This window comes from Periophthalmus magnuspinnatus, chromosome 1 (assembly GCF_009829125.3).
Source record: "Periophthalmus magnuspinnatus isolate fPerMag1 chromosome 1, fPerMag1.2.pri, whole genome shotgun sequence".
In the NCBI taxonomy this organism is placed as follows: domain Eukaryota; kingdom Metazoa; phylum Chordata; class Actinopteri; order Gobiiformes; family Gobiidae; genus Periophthalmus; species Periophthalmus magnuspinnatus.
The window spans coordinates 28,110,631-28,128,080 of NC_047126.1; the positions used below are offsets into that span (position 1 = coordinate 28,110,631).

Consider the following 17,450-nt stretch of genomic DNA (forward strand, 5'->3'; position numbering starts at 1 on the left):
TAAAGGCCTCATGGCCTTTAGGTTGCACACTGCTATCTCTATTCCCCACCATTCCTCAGTTTTTAGCAGCATTTTCAAGCATTTTAATTAATTGCCTTAATGGGATAATAGTAAAAGAAAGTTCTGAAGAAGTGGCTTGGATGAGCAGTGAAATGTATAAAATTTGTCAACTGGACAAGGAGTTAAGACGTTTCATTTCAAAAGACTGTGCACATATAAGAAAAATTATTTTTGGAGATTTTTCCATATATTTACATTTGAATTTGACAAAAAGGGGTTAAGTGCTTCTCTGGAGAAGCTTTAGATTAAAAAAAGTGCTACAATGGCAGCAAAAATATTAAATAAAGCAATTTAAAGGCACAATGTACTTATTATAAACTCATCCTCATGGATCCAATCTTGTGTCTCGCCTCATCTAGTGAAAATTGTGTCTCATCCCACCCTATCACTTAAATTTAGGCTTGATTAGAGGATCTTACCAGTAGGGGTAAATTGGCAATGTCAATACATGTCTATTATCCCAATAATCACATTATGTTAATTAAAAAAAAGATGCTAAAACTTGCCTTTAATAAAATAAAATTGAATAATAAAGCAATCTGTCATACTTTGCCTGGAGGACACTAGGCACTGCCTAGAATGACTTAAGGAATCAAATCCCAAACAACCTTCTTCAACTGTCCCACTGACTTGAATTAAAGAGAATGTGTTTCATCTTCTAGCAAATGAAAATAGTTGAACATAAATCTTTGTTGATTGTAAGAATCCCATGTTTTAATTAAATTTGCTTTGGTTTTGTTAGTGACCGACACAATCTAGACACAATGTGCTTAGGATAAAATTGTCCACACATTTGTGAAAAGACCTCGGAACCATATATCCTAATATATGGTTCCACCCGAGCAAATTTTGAAGACGGACGAGCAGCAGCTGGAGATTTAAGAAGCGTTCAGGTAAAAACAGGCTGTCGATCAACACGTTACACGTTTTCTAAAAAGTAATAACACGACAATGTGCAATAACGCATTTAATCTCAAAAAGTTACAGTAACAACGTTTTTTTTGTTAAAATTCTTTACCACGTGAACTTGCAATAGCTGCTAGCTTAGCTAACCAACATCAGAGTCATTTGAACTTTAGATAGTTTCACTAAACAGGTGGGACCACGCATAGCGCATCATTTAAATGCCACACTATCTTTTTTATTCTGTGACCATACGTGATAAATATCTCAAAAGGCTCACAGTAAGACTTCATTTTAGCAATAAAATCACTTGCGTTTCCTTAAATGCAAGATGGATACGTTTAATGCCATACATTGTAACATTCCAGTAGCCTCTCCATGGATACCAGCAGGTGGCGGAAGCCCATCATAAAAGTTACATAGTCACTACTAGTGATGGGGCTTTCGACTCTTTTAATGTTATCCGAATCTTTTGGATCCGTTCATTTTAAAGAGTTGTTCAAATGACTGGCTCTTTTACCATTTATTATATGACAGAAGCCGATGTGAACTCATTTTAACGACAAACTAATCACAGAGAAATTACCGAGGCTTAAATGTGTTTAAAAAGGTTCAAGATGAGAAGTGGAGTGTGTCTACCCTTTAGAATTATGCATAATCTAAATAAAATACTGCAGAATAATTTAAAAAATAACTGTTATTATGATGTCAAATATGTTTTTTGTGCACAAAGCTCTCTGATGTCACCTGCTCTGCCTCTGCTGATTCTTGCGTCAGTTCAGTTGTTCATCAGTATAAAAATATATACTTTTAAAAAATGATATCTGGATCCAACTATTCACGTTAAGGAACTGTTAAAACAAAACACTACTTGTTCACAAACGTCACATCACTAGTCACTAGATATTCTATAGCGTGCCTTAACAATTTTTTATTTTTACATACCTGTATGCCTGCAAGATAGCCTACTCGTGTGGAATTCGGTGCAATAAAATGCCTAAAAAGAAGACTGGTGCACGTAAGAAGGCTGAGAATCGTAAGGAGAGGGAAAAGCAGATTCGAGCAAATAAAAAACATGTTGATGTGGCTAAGCATCCCTGCAATGTCAATATGGTGAGTGGACACGGTTCTTTCAGACATGGCATAAATTGTATGCATCTTGCTAACTAGCTTTTTGTCATTTTTGTAGGAATGTGACAAATGTCAGAGGTAAGTTATTGTTTTTCCAGTATACATTGCAGTTGGATAGAAAACATTGGGATAAAATTTTAACGGCCCTATATTGCATTATTTTTAATCTGTGTTTTAATGTTGTTTCCTCATCACAAATATATCTGGAGTTGCATTTTGTTTCATTCACATGTGTAACACACAAATCCTGCTGAGTGTTTCTCTCAAACTGAAAACTGAAAAAGAACATGTATACAGTTGAAATCAGAAGTTTATATACACTATATAAAAATATACATAAATTGAAATCATGAAATCAGACTAAACCTTTCCTATTTTAGGTCTGGTAGGATTACCAAAATTCCAGAATAATGAGAGGATTTTTCATTTTTCATTATGTTCTTCAAAATCAGAAATTTACATACAGTAAGATACTATGCATTTAAACAATATGGGAAAACCCAAATGATGATGTCATGTTTTTGGAAGCTTTGGTTAGTTTTATTGACAACATTTGAGTTAATTAGATGCACACCTGTGGATATACTATGCTGTTTCTTTATGTAACATCATGGGAAAGCCAAAAGAAATCAGCCAAGATATCAGGAAGAGAGTTGTGGACTTGCACAAGTCTGGTTCATCCTTGGGTGCAATTTCCAGATGCCTAAAGGTGCCATGTTTATTTGTTCAAACAATTATACTCAGGTATAAACACCATGGGAATGTCCAGCCTTCATACCACTCAGGAAGGAGACAGGTTCCAAAATGTCAACCCAAGAACAAAAGCAAAAGCGCTTGTGAAGTTGTCCACAGTGAAATGTGTACTGTACCGAAATGGGCTGAAAGGCTACTCTGCCAGGAAGAAGCTATTACTCCAATAGAAACATTAGATATGTCCTGTGGTCTGACAAAGCTAAAATTGAACTGTTGCCGCAATGAGCATTACGTTTGGAGGAAAAAGGGGAAGCTTGCAAGGCTGAGAACACCATCCCAACTGAAATACAGGGGTGGCAGCATCATGTTTTGGGGTTGTTTTGCTGCATGCAGGAGGGACTGGTGCACTTCACAAAATAGATGGCATCTTGAGGAAAGAACACTATGTTGAAATACTGAAGCAACATCTCAAGACATCAGCCTGGAAGTTAAAGTCATAAATTCCCAAACCACGAAGATCTTATTCCAGAGATTTTTTGTATTCCGCTACTATCTTCATGAAACACCCCTCACGTGACGTATATAGAACATCACATAGCATGGGAAGTTAACAATCTCTTTCACTCATTAAAGAAAAAAAAAAAAGGGACATTCAAGTAATATTTTAAGTGTGCTTTATTAAGGTAACACCCTTCTTTTTGAACAATAACTGCACACAAGAGCATTAGTGGCACAATGACAAAAAGTTTTCGGGTGAACAAAAAAAAAATTACAGTAACCATGAACCCTCATCTACTGCTTTGAGAAGCATAAGGGGTGAGGCTCCCTTTTCAGTCAGACAGTCAGCAAGCTGTGACTTAGCCTCTGAAAAACAGACCTCTTTTATTTTCTTGGACTATTTGATGCTGCTTATTTCTAGCCTGAGCCTCTTCTATGTGACCTGCTTAGTAGGTTTTAGTGTATTAAACAGTGAACACAGATAAAGGGAAGAGCATTCAGACAAGCATTTTCAGTAGTGAGCTCAGAAAACAGTGTGGCCAGAAACACTGTATTGTCTATACCAGGGGTTGGCAACCTTTAACACCCAAAGAGCCAATTGGACCCAGTTTTCATGGAAAAAAAACACTGGGAGCCACAAATACTTTTTGACATCTAAAATGAAGATATACGACACCGTATATATATATATATATATATATATATATATATTGTTGTTGTTTTTTTTACCTTTATGCTAAAAAAAACACAAATAAAATACACAAGAATGAAAGAACCACGAGTTGCTGACCCCTGGTCTATACCATCTGACATGGCAAGGATTTCTCCTGCCTGAGTGCTTCTCACCACACGTCTGATCTTCTTAGACTGCCAAAACAAAGGGGAAAACTTGCCACCTGTACCCATGAGTGCAATCAGAACTCCTCCAGACTCTGAACCACCATCTGCAAGATTGTCAAGAGAAGCATCACTGAAGACAACTAGACTTAAGTTTCAGCACTAAGCAAACAGTGCTGATGTAAGTGTGACCTTCTCTGACTTACGTTTACAGACCACTTTGTTCACTTCATGCATAGACTGGACAGTAGCATTTTTAATGTTGGACGACAGGTTACACGTGTCAGACATTACATCTGTCCTTGTTTGTTTAACAACCCACAACATCTGTTCTATTTTGGAGCTGAGCTGCTCTGTCTCTGTTTCGTTTAAAAAAGCACCCTCTGCACAGCCCAAGCTGCCCGTAAATTGACTGGTTGCAGATTTTTATTGTAATTGTGCAGAGGAACTAATACTTTATGACCAGCTGTGTTCATGTCATCGTCCTACTCACCCTATATGAAAGGCAGACTTAAGTACAGGAATCACATTTTTTACAAAGTACTCTGATCCTTCCTAAAGAAAACCATAAACATGACATCTACAAGACATCTTACCACCAGTGTTCAGCATCAGTTCTTTAACCTTGTTGTACCAGTAAAGGGAGGCTCTTTTGGTGAACTCTGAATATTTGCCTCTCCAAAACATCTTGCTACAAACCGTGCCTTTGGGACGATACCATTTGGTGTTTCTTTGGGTTTACAGACTCCCCATCTACACATTTTTGACAGCTGTCTGTGACCTCAAAAACATTATTTTTCCAATTCTCGATTTCTTGCTGTTTAGCACTATCAAAAGACATATCTTTAGCAAAAAGTACATCAGCATCTACATTTTCAGACTCATTGTCAAGGTTGTCAACACATGCTTGCTTTTGTCCGTCACTGCCATCAGGTTCAAGATATTGCACATTGTGCCAATCTTTAGCCTTTGGATTTCCCTTCTCTGCTTAAGACTTTGGCATTGTGCTGAACACCATCTTCTGCTGTTAGTAAATGTAACTTTCTGCCTTGTTTTCAATTTTAAATCAGAAGTTACATGACTGTGTCACGATAGTGTCACGTTAATTTGTTTAGGGTATTCTGACACATCATTTGTCACTGTGTTTTTATGTTCTGTGCTGGTTTCAGGAGCTTTGCGGGATATATGTTTTTTCATCTTGTGCATTCACTTAACATGGACTAGTGCAAGCGTACAAGGATTCCCCCATGTCTGATAAACACCACTGATCCATCCTAACCAATAAATACACCTGAAGCTTTCCATTTTGTACTGTCAGCTCGTTTGTAGCACACTCTGTCTTCTGTCGGATACTTGTCATCTGTAGGCCTGAGCTGCTTGCGTAGTGCCTTACTTATTCTTTTTGAGCATTCCACCTCTGTGAAAGCTCGTGGAGGCATTTAGTGCCACTATGTGCTGCCCTACTCTGGTGCTAACAGTTGTGCCCTCTAGAGCAGGTAGCTTATCAACCAAAACAGAAAGGAGATTAGGGATTTGACCAAATACTAGCTGGTGTGGGCTATAACCATGCACATTGATCATACTGTTCTTAGCCATAAGGGCCCAGTCTAAGGCCACCCACATCTAGTTTCACCTTCATGAGGATGTCTGTCAATATCATGTTGTGTCTTTCCAACAACTCGTTGCTCCATGGGCTGTGTCCTGCTGTAGTCTTTGTTTCAGTGTTGAAGTTTTCTGCCATGTCTTGTATCTTTTCATTGTTGAACTCTCTGCCAGTCAGTCTAGATCGTTTTGGTGCTCCACAGACACTTATCCACAAGTGAATAAAAGAGTTAAGGATCTCCGGCGGGTTTTTGGTCCTCATGATGTTTCCAGCACTGAAGCGTGTGAAGTGGTCGATGATGTGGAGGTATTGTACACCATGTTCCAGCTCATGTAGATCCATTGCCGCTGTTTCATTGTCCTCTGAGGCTAAAGGCAAACCAACAGCAGGCTTGGGCTTTGTTCTGTTATATCTTTGACATATTTCACAATCATGAATGATTTCTTGCAGGTGATAGGACTGTCTTGATCAGTATTTCCAGAGCTCTGGATAAGCTTCTGCAGCCTGTCTGTAGAGGTGTGGCTAAACTGCTTGCCAAATTTCAGGAGAACTTTACGCTTTTCTTTTAAGTACATATCTGCTGTAACAACCAGGACATCTTTGACATTATGGCTCACTTCTGCATTTACATCTCTAACGTCCAGACAATAATGTCTTGAACTAGTGAGCGCTAGAGATACAGGCTGCTTGAACATGACAACTGTCATTCTCCATGTCTTAAACAGTTCCTGCTCTCTACAAGAGAGGAATATCAGCAGGGGACTACTTCAGTTTCATTGTGGCACTTTGTCCTATTTTGGCTGGGAGTTTCACTTTTCTGTTGGAGTACACAACTTGACCATCTAAATGGTTGGCAGCTGGGAGATTCCGTTTGCAACAGTTTGTCAATTTGTCATCTGGTAAGATCCTTCGCGTAACTGTCCAGCCACTTTGACCACATACAGTACATGTGCAAGCCGTGTCAAGTCAGAGTCAGTTATCGCAGCTTTAGTAAACAGGGCTCTTCCACATTTTCATCTTCAGTCAACTTTACTTCATTTCTCAGACGAGGACAATCTTTAAAACAGTGGTATGTGCTCTGACAAATGACGCATCTCGTTTGCTTACCGTATTTGTCGAGTGGATTGGTGCCTTGCTGTAGCTGCTGCCGCTGATGCGCGCTCTGACGGGCTATTACATCTGAATTTTCCAGTTGGTTTTTGCTTTGTGAAAAATTCTACACCTTGATTTTCGTTGCTATTGTTCATTTCACTACACGTGAGATAATGAAGCCAGACAAATAAACCATCTGTTTGCAACACAACCGGTGAAAGTGTACGCTCAATGGCAGGATAACAACCAGAGGAGACCCACCAAGGCTGGAAACTGAACTGCACTGGAAAGGCATATGGGAGAAGGAGGCATCACATAACAGTTATGCACAGTTGCTCGTGGCTCTGAGGGAAGACTGCAGCAATCTCCCTGAACGGAATCCAGTCACCACAATGCAGACATCCAGGAAAGAGTCTCAGGTATAAAAAACTGGACTACACCAGGCCCTGACATGATCCACACCTACTGGCTAAAGAAACTCACTGCTTTCCATGAGCACCTGGCAGCACAAATGGCTAACCGAAGGGCTTACGATCCTGATCCAGAAGGATCCCTCAAAGGGTACAGTCTGATCCAACTATCGGCCAATAACCTGTCTCTCCACAACATGGAAGCTCATGTCAGGCATCATCACGGCTAAGATAAGTGGGCACATGGATCAATACATGAGGAACCAAACACCAATTCCTAGTAGATCGAACAGTTGTCCAAGACTGCAGAATCTGTCAGACCAACCTGTGCACTGCCTGGATTGATTACAAGAAAGAGTACGACTCAATGTCACACACATGGATCACTGAATGCCGGGGCGTCAAGAACGTGTTGGACACCTTTAGTTGGACGTCTCTAGTTGGACGCCTTTGCATTTGAGGGCAGTCTCATGGACGCGTCCGTTGCGATCTGCAAGTGCCATTGAATGTTTTGTTTTCCCTGTGTCTTTGCGAAAGATGCAGCCCAGGTTGAGAGAGTGACTTTACTGTATTTATTACATAAAACCCATCAACGGAGGCTATCGGCTTTGCGGTGTGTCTGGGTAGCTGGTGCGCCCACTATAATTAAGCTTAAAAATAATTAAGCTTCAAGTCGCGAACAAAGTGTCTGACGCCCGGATGCTCAAGACGCACTATGTCAACTCCAGATTCGCACTGCCCTGACGCTTGAAGATGCGCCGCAAAAATGCAGGATGGCCAATACGTGCGTCCACCATAGACTTTGCATGTGAACTCGATGCCCCTGACACCCCAGTGTGAACACACCTTAAAAGGCTTAATTGCAAACTCGATTAGGTTGTGGAAAACCACGCTTAAATTGATGCCAATGTTTCCACCTGTAAGGACATTTTACACTTTTTTATTGACAAAGTGGAGTCTGAGATGACTTGACTTTTATTTCAAAGGTTCTTGAAAAAGTAGTTTTTATGCAATTGAAACTGTTTTTAGAAAGCAAAGCCTAGGTTCAGGTCACAGCACAAGAGTGTCTGCACTACTGAAAGTGCACAGTGACAGTGCCCTGTCTGTTGATGCTAAACCCTCTGTGGTTTTAGTTATGTTGGACTTAACAGCTGCTTTTGACATAGTCGACCACTTTTTATTGTTCTTTTTATTTATTTATTTATTTATTTGAAGGACAATGTGCAGATACATTAAAAAGATGGCTGCACCAGATTTAGCAAAATGCTAATTTCCATCCATAGTCCTTGGTGTCACAAACATTAAAAACAATTCACATATAAAAACTGCAATACAAAAGACAATGTACAAGTGTGTGCAAAATTTTCAGTACATACTGCAAACTACAAGTTATTAAAGTGCAAGACATAGAAAAAAATGCAACAACTATCAGAATAAATACAGTGTAGTCGCTATCAGATGATACCCACGAGGGTAGCATCTGATAGCTCTGTACCTTATTGGTATTATAAATGTAAACAAGACAGTAATATGACACTAAGACAGTACTATGACACTCATGATCTGGTAATCTAGTGGCCATCAGATGGTACCCACGAGGGTAACATCTGATGGCTGAATACCCGTGTGGTATTTTTAGTGTGAGCAGGACTGATGGTCAAGAAGCCAGTTTTTAACAGCCCATGAAAAGCTGTGATAATCTGCTATGTTCTTAAGATTTTCTTGAAGCCTGTTCCATTCCTTGATGGCTTTAAAAGAGAAGGCAAACTGCAGATGACCTGCAGATTTACTTACCTGTTTGTTCAAACAAAAGTGGTGCTCTTAAATCTATAAGTGACTGTATTACAGACATAAAGATGTGGTTGTCAGAATTTCGTTCACGTAAATGAGGACAAAACTGTATATTTTATGTGGTGACTCTTCTTCAGATTTTGGTTGGTTATCGTCAAAGTTAAAATCAACTGTAAGTAATCTGAGTCATTTTTGATAGCAATTTTAAGTTTGACAGATCAAGTTTTTTATCAAGATGCCTTTTATCGAAAGTAAAGCCTTTTTTTAATTGCGTCGAGCTTGAAAAGATTATTCACGCCTTTGTCAGCTCCAGAATAGATTACTGTAATGCGCTTTATGTCGATGTGTCCCAGTCCAGCCGCTGTTGCCTCCAGCTCGTGCGTAACACAACAGCTCATTTTTTAACCAACACCCTCAGATGTCAGCACACCACTGCAATCCTTTTATCTCTTCATTGGCTTCCAGTTTCTTTTAAAATGTTATTGTTTGTTTTTAAAGATCTTAATAGTCTTGCTCCATCCTATTTGACTGAACTCTTATCTGTCCACAGCTCAAATAGAGTATTAAGGTCAAGCAACCAACTCTTGTTGGAAGTCCCCAGAGCCAGGCTCAAAAACTGGGGTGATCAGGCTTTCTCTGTTGCTGGCCCCAGACGTTGGAACAATCTGCCCCCTGATTTGTGCACTATCATAGACTTTGGCCTGTTTAAATCCAGGCTCAAAACTTATTTATTCAGATTGGCTTTTACAGTGGCTTGCAAAAATATTCATCCCCCCGGAACTTTTTCACATATTGTCACATCACAACCACATATTTAAATACATTTTCTTAGCATTTTTGTCAATGAGCAACACAAAATGGCACACAAGTGTGAAGTGGAAGGAAATATTTTACAAGATTTCCAAATCTTTTAAAAATAAAAAACTTAAAAGTGCAGCGTACAAAATTATTCAGCCCCCTTTTTCCTGCATGCAACCAATTGCATTTAGAAGTTGCCTGATGATTTTGGAAAGAAAGAAGACCTAATGACGAGTCCACCTGTGTGTAATCTTGTCTCAGTATAAATGCAGCTGTGCTGTGAACTCCACAGAAGTTTGTTGAGAGTGTTGGGGAGCAAACCACAAAATGAAGTCAAAGGAGCACACCAAACGGGTCAGAAAAAAAGTTCTGGTGGTTTAAAGCAGGGCTTGGATCTAAAACGATTTCCCAAGTGTTGAACATCTCAAGGAACACTGTTTAATCCATCATCCAGAAATGGAAAGAGTATGGCACAACTACAAACCTACCCAGACATAGCTGTCCACCAAAACATACAGAACGAACAAGAAGAGCACTCATCAGAGATGCAGCCAGGAGGTCCATGGTGACTCTGGAAGAGCTGCAGAGATCCACAGCTCAGGTGGGGGAATCTGTTCACAGGACAACTATTAATTGTGCACTACACAAATCTGTTTTTTATGGAAGAGTGGCAAGAAGAAAGCCATTGTTGAAAACCATCCATAAGAAGTCTTGTTTACAGTTCGCTAGAAGTCATTTGAAGGACAAAGCAAACATGTGGAAGAAGGTGCTCTGGTCTGATGAGACCAAAATCTAACTTTTTGGCCTAAAAGCAAAACGCTACGTGTGGAGGAAAACTAACACTGTACATCACTTTGAACACACCATCCCCACAGTCAAACACTGTGGTGACAGCATCATGCTGTGGGGGTGCTTTTCTTCAGCTGGAACAGGAAAGCCGGTCAGAGTTGATGGGAAGGTGGATGGAGCTAAATACAGGGCAATCTTGGAAGAAACTCCAATCTTGGAGTCGGCAAAAGGCTTGAGACTGTCCTGCTGTCCTTCCAGCAGGACAACAATCCTAAACATAAACCCAAAGCGACAATGGAATGGTTTAAAGCAAAACATACTCATGTGTTAGAATGGCCCAGTCAAAGTTCGGACCTAAATCCAATTGGGAATCTGTTGCAAGCTCTGCAAAACTGCAGTTCACAAATGATCTCCATCAAGTCTGACAGAGCTTGAACTGTTTTGCCAGGAAGAATGGGCAAAAATTTCAGTCTGTAGGTGTGCTAACTGGTGAAGACATACCCCAAAAGACTTGCAGCTGTAATTGCAGCAAAAGGCGGTTCCACAAAGTATTGACTTAAGGGGCTGAAAATATTTTTGCTCGCTGCACTTTTCAGTTTTGTATTATTTTATTTTATTTTTTTAATCTGGAAATGATGTATAATTATCTGTCTACTTGACACTCATGTACCATTTTGTGTTACTTATTCACATAAGATTCAAATTAAAAAATATTTTAATTTGTGGTTGTGACTTGATAAAATTTGAAAAAGTTCCAGGGAGATGAATACTTTTGCTTTTATTTCATTTTTTATTTTTTGATCCACATTTGGTTTTATTTTATTGTTTATTGTTTTTTGGGCTCTATCCATGTTTGAGCATTGAACTATTGATTGGCTGATTGATGTATAAATAATGTTTTTAGGCAAACGTGTGAATGAAACAAAACGCAACTCTGGATATGTTATTGAGGCGGTAACTGCAGTATTATAGGGCCTTTCATTTTATGTTTGTAGGACACAGAAGAACAGGGCATTCTGCTATTTCTGCTCTGCTGTTCAGAAGCTCCCAGTGTGTGCTCAGTGCGGTCAGTAAATCTTGTCAAATGTGGTATTTATTTGTTTCATACATTGAAATAGAATAAAATGTTATGTGTCCTCTCAGGTAAAATGAAGTGCATGAAGCCATCAGATTGTGTCATCAAACATCCAGGCATCTACACAACTGGAATGGCAATGGTGGTAAGTTATGAGGGTGCCAAGTTGTCAGTTTAAAATCTGATCATGGCAGCTAACACAGGGGTTGCCAAACTTTTCAGGTCAGGACCACAGACTGTATAAAGAATAGAGACCTGTTATGCTGCACTGAGACCTTTGACACAAAGGCAACTGAGAAGTACAGTACTTTGCTTCAGCTGAACTTGAATTTCCCTTGACATCAATGAAGTATCTATCTATCTGCAGACTATGGTTGACACTCCAAAATTAAGCAACCGACCCGAGACCTCCATTGCAAAATAAAATTGACAATTAATAATTTCAATAAGCAAAGCATTTCAAATCAGATTTAACTAATAATTTGAGTAGTTTACTGCCCTGTTTTACCTGACACAAGTGGTTTGTGAAAATCATACAACCAATACATGTGATATCATCACTGATATCACATGTATTGGTTGTACTGCAGCCAAAAGTAGCATTCATGCATAAATTTGAACTCAAATAAAGATAGTGATCCATAGTCTATATCTTTGTCGCAGTTTCAAATAAAGACTTTGTGCTGAGTAGCTACGTTGTCGCAGAATTAACAAGACTGCATAAACTATGATGAAATATTGAATATTGTTTACCTGTACTATTGGCTTTCTACCATATTATAGTGTTGTTCACTCATCAAAAACCTGAAGTGGTTTTATTTATTTTATTTTTATTTATTTATTTGACAGGGACAGTACATTGAAAACATTGCCACCATATAGGTCACCGATGTCCATGTACATAAGGCTTGCAGCCACAGTGTCATCCTTGCATGTTTGAGTATTTTAGCGATGTCTCCTAGGCCCTATTCGAACCCTTCTTACGGATTAGCTGTAAGATTTGTACAATGCTCCGCCCACAAGCCTATGTCATCATGCTCCCACACGACAATCCCCATAAATATGCAGCAATATAAGCATGATCCAAAACAAGACACTACAGCTTTACACACCTGATGCGGTATGTAGTACTGTAGTTTCATTAGCGTAATGCACAGCGATTGTAATTTGATAGTACTCCGAAGGGGAGTGACTTTTAACTTGGAGCATGAAAAACGAAAAAAATGATTACACCCTGTTATCGGCAAATATAGCATTTTTCAGAACAATAAAAGGTAACCTAGTAATCTAAATATGTGATGTGATCTCTTTAAGGCACACTTTATTATCCACATAGGGAAATATGTCTGACTGCAGTGTCCCTGCCAAACAAATAGGGAAATGAAACTAAGAATGGTTCTGATTACATCCAAAGTTAACGTCATGACGAGCAAAATTTTAAATTATGTGCTATCGCTTATAGATTTTTATTTGCACTGTAAGTTTAGGAGAGGAACTTTGATACACTATTTCAAAAAGTAAAGCTTATTGCTCGATAATCATTTTGTATGTATTTCTTCCACCTCATTCTCAAACTTCAATTCCACCTGTTTGTGTGTGCTTCTGCATCCACCAGGGGGCAGTGTGTGACTTCTGCGAGGCCTGGGTTTGCCACAGCCGGAAATGCCTGAGCACTCACGCCTGTGCGTGTCCTCTTGTTGATGCCGATTGTATTGAGTGTGACCGGGGCGTCTGGGATCATGGTAACTCTGTCTTGTCTCTCATACCGGAGCAAAAAACATGACAGTTTCACATTGATTTGACTTTCAACAGGAGGGAGGATATTCCGCTGCTCCTTCTGTCAAAACTTCTTGTGTGAGGATGATCAGTTTGAGCACCAGGCTAGTTGCCAGGTTCTTCAGGCAGAAACATTCAAATGTGAGTCTGATTTTGCGGTTGATGGGTAATTGAATAATTCACAGCACACATTATACATGACTGCAGGGTACTTGCAAATACAGGGTGTATTGATCTTTTTTTTTCTTGCTCTTTCTTTGATGTGTTTTTAGGCGTTTCATGCAACAGACTGGGCCAGCACTCATGTCTGCGCTGTAAGGTGAGTTATTATTGTTAGGCTCATACTCATATAAATGACATACCCACATTTTAAAATACACATGGGTGATTTATCTTGTACTCTTAGATGGCAGATTTAAGTCAGTGAGTGCAGACTTAAATATGTTCTGACTTAAATGTAAGGACTAGTTTGATAAACTAAATGGCTGTATGTAAAATAATACAGCAATAATATAATATAATATAATGTAATGTAATGTAATGTAATATTAACAATAACAATAACAATACAATCCTTTCCTGAAACTATAATCAGTCACTCAGAGGTATGACTTTTTTTTTTTTTTTTTTTCAGGCCTGCTACTGCGATGACCATGCTAAGAGCAAAGTGTTTAAACAGGAGAAAGGCAAAGCACCTCCCTGCCCCAAGTGTGGTCATGAGACCCAGGAGACCAAAGATCTGAGCATGTCCAGTAAGTCTGTGGGCCGAGTGAGGAGAGCACCTCCTATTACTACTACACCTGTTTATTTCCTGTTGTTTGCTACAGTAAGTTGGAAAATGAAATGATCAGACAGAGTCCGGTGAAGGTGCATGGGTGTTTCAACTGCAGATGGAGGACACATACAACTTTTTCGTAGTTTATGGACAGGCCTCTTGTGAAAGATCTGAAACTCCAGAATTCACTCACCGAGCTGCAGAGGCTGCACTAGCAATGATTAATGCTTGGCTGCAGGTGCTGGTGTTTAGATAGGGCATTTTAGGTTTTAACCAACTGGAATTCAGTGTTGAAACTTGATTGAGAGAGTTATGTGAGGCAGATTCTGCTTTCTGATTTGACAATCATCTTGACAACCAAAACACATCTTGAGAAACAAACCTCCGAATTACGACATAAATGGAACATCATCCAGATCTATTCCGCTTCAGCCTTCATTAGAAAACATGTTGGTCTAATGTTGCTATTGACTTTGCTGTAAATTAGCAGCAGTCTAACATGCACCATTCCACATTGTTGCCAAGATCTTAGCACAGGGGTGGGCAAACTATGGCCGGGGGGCCACACACGGCACTTTGGCCTTATTAATCCGGCCCACTGAACATGGCCAAATTATATTAAAATGGGTAAGGATCAATTTACCTTTCCCCTGTACTGCCACAATTTCCCTAAAATATGTGCACTTCAGCTACATCAACCTTGTTCTTGTGTATTACTCTCTTATTCCCATATCAGCCCTTCTGCAAAAATGAGCTTATCAAAGAAAAGTGGGTGGTTAGCACAGAGTGTTTAATACGGACAACAAAATATTTTTTCACCAAAGTCCGATCAAAGTACCAAGGCAAGTTTTTTTCTGGCATTCAAATCAGCAAAAGGAGTAGATCTAGTTTTGTTCAGGGTAAATCCAGCAGCCCATGAGCCTAATTGGAGTTCCCTGACCCACCAACAGATGGTACTCCAGACTGCGCAGCACCTCTAATTCGTGCAGTTATGCTGTGTTGCTGTGTCTCTTGATAAATGACTACATGTTGTTCTTATTCAGCACGCTCCCTGAAGTTTGGCCGGCAGAGTTGCGTTGATGAGGACAACGATTACTATAGTGGCGGTGCATCCGGTTATGACTCGTACTGGAAGAATCTGGCATCTGGTGGTGGAGGTGACGAGGAAGACTACGGAGATGATGATGACGATGACGATGATTATGAGGAAGATGAGGAAGAGGAAGATGAGGATGAGGAGGAAGACTCACAAGAAGAAACCACAACTGAGTCAATGTCGACTCTGAAACTAGCGACAACTTCTTAGATCAAATCACATTTTGCACATTATGGAGACCAAATATGAAAATAGGGTTTTGCAACATCCTTCTTGGAATATATACACAACATTAAAAAAAACAACAACAATAAAAATCTATATGATGGCTCAATATCTTGTTTTGTTTTGGGTGCAATTTGCAAAGCATAAGCATAAATTAAATGTGAAATTTTCAAGATAATCAAAACTAATTGAATTGAACTGAAAGGAACTGTATGTAACCTGCTCTCTCTTAAAAAAGGTTCTACATCACAACTGAACCTCAGTTTTACAGTGCCTAATGCCTCGCTTAGAATGTACCCGGTCCAGCTGTGACTCCAGTGTTTGACCAGTTTTGTTGTTGTAACGAACACCATGACCAGAGCTCTGCTGTGCTGTTGCTGTCCCTGCCTTTGAAGGCTGGCACTCAAATGAGAGAGTCACGTGAGGCAGATTCAGCTTTCTGATTGGACAATTGTCACGAGAAAACACCAAATTATAACAAATAAATTACACATTATGTCCAAAGTTTTTGTAACTAAGAATAGATCAGCATTAGAACTGACGTAAAAATATTTTTAAATATATTTATGTATGGAGTATGTGTTATATGTTGATGTTTACCCACTCAATTTTTTTAATTTTATATTGTATATTTTAAAAGTTTTAAGCTGACTTCAGAGGCACAGATAAGTTTCCAAAAACACAAAAAGTATCTAACTAGATTTAAATTTCAAAGTAGGTCAACAATTATTTAATAATTAATACACTAAGGACATGTTTATATTTTTTAATTCATTTTAAATACTGTATGTCTTCAAGATTATTATCAACATTGACAGTTATACATTATGGTGTTTTAGTGGCTCCTACAGTACATTCAGTTCAATTCATTTTATTTTTGTAATGCCCAAAATCACAACAACAGTTGTCTCGAAGGGCGTTCATGTTTTGGTTGATGGGGGAAACCGGAGTACCCGGAGGAAACCCATCCAGACACGGGGAGAAACATGCAAAACTCCACACAGAAAGGCCTGGGCGACCCGGGGAGCGAACCAAACCTTTTTGCTGTGAGGCATGAGCCACTCAGCCACCGTACTGCCTACACACAAAAACAAACAGGAAAATCAAACAACAGGAAAAATCAGCCAGGCAAGGAGGCGGGAGGGGGGCGGAGGAGGGCCAGGTGAGGAGGAGGAAGACCAGGCGAGGAGGATGAGAGCCAGGCGAGGAGGAGAGGGAGGTGGGGGGAGGAGGGGGAAGAGGGCCAGGCGGGGAGGAGGAGAGGGTCCAGCTGTCATCGGGGCATACATTACCATATCCTAAAAAATAAATATAGTAAACAGGAAGGGGAATAAAATCCATTTGTGACCCCATGTTGACCCCCATAAAAGCTACTGTCGGTTTCTGTTCTGTTGAAGAGCAGAGGCACAGGGACTCACTCTGTAGATCTTTATTGTTGGTTACAGCTGTACAGTCGGCTTAAAGGCAGTGTCCAACAAAATTCAAAGAGGGTCTAACAAAGTGAGATTGTTCCAGTGTTTTAAAACTTTCCTAAAGTGAGGGTCACACATTCTTAAAAGGAGGCTACAAATGATCAGAATGTAGCTACTATCCTCCCTTAGTGTGATCTATGGCCACTGCTGCATGGCAAACAAGAAAGTAAGCAATGTATTATATTTGTATAATGTTCACACTACACGCTCACAAATGATTCCAAAGTTGGCAGCAATTAAGGGATGTGTGCTGTCTCCTTCTTTACTACACTTAGGCTACTTCAAAAGAAGAGACTCAAGTGCAGGCCTGTGCTCTCACAGGCTGGACTAACAGCCCACATTTATTTTCAGGAGGAAATGTATAACCCTTCGAAGTAATCTTGTAAAGAGTATTAATTATCCTACATAAATTATTTGATTATTGTA

The 17,450-nt window shown here is 39.6% G+C and overlaps 1 protein-coding gene across 2 annotated transcripts; it reads left to right on the forward strand.

The window, feature by feature from the left end:
- Window positions 1-896: 896 nt before the first annotated feature.
- znf330 (zinc finger protein 330) lies at window positions 897-15,659 on the forward strand. 2 transcript variants are annotated; one of them, XM_055221886.1, is made up of 9 exons: window positions 897-2,076; window positions 2,153-2,172; window positions 11,601-11,671; window positions 11,749-11,825; window positions 13,296-13,422; window positions 13,493-13,597; window positions 13,729-13,775; window positions 14,091-14,208; window positions 15,275-15,659. In XM_055221886.1, the coding sequence occupies exons 1-9, from the start codon at window positions 1,957-1,959 to the stop codon at window positions 15,535-15,537; spliced, it is 948 nt and encodes a 315-aa protein (XP_055077861.1). In that variant the 5' UTR covers window positions 897-1,956; the 3' UTR covers window positions 15,538-15,659. The 2 variants fall into 2 exon arrangements, with proteins under 2 accessions (XP_055077861.1, XP_055077865.1); XM_055221890.1 differs by lacking the exon at window positions 2,153-2,172 and having other exon boundaries at window positions 1,996-2,076; window positions 15,275-15,653.
- The last annotated feature ends 1,791 nt before the right edge of the window (window positions 15,660-17,450 follow it).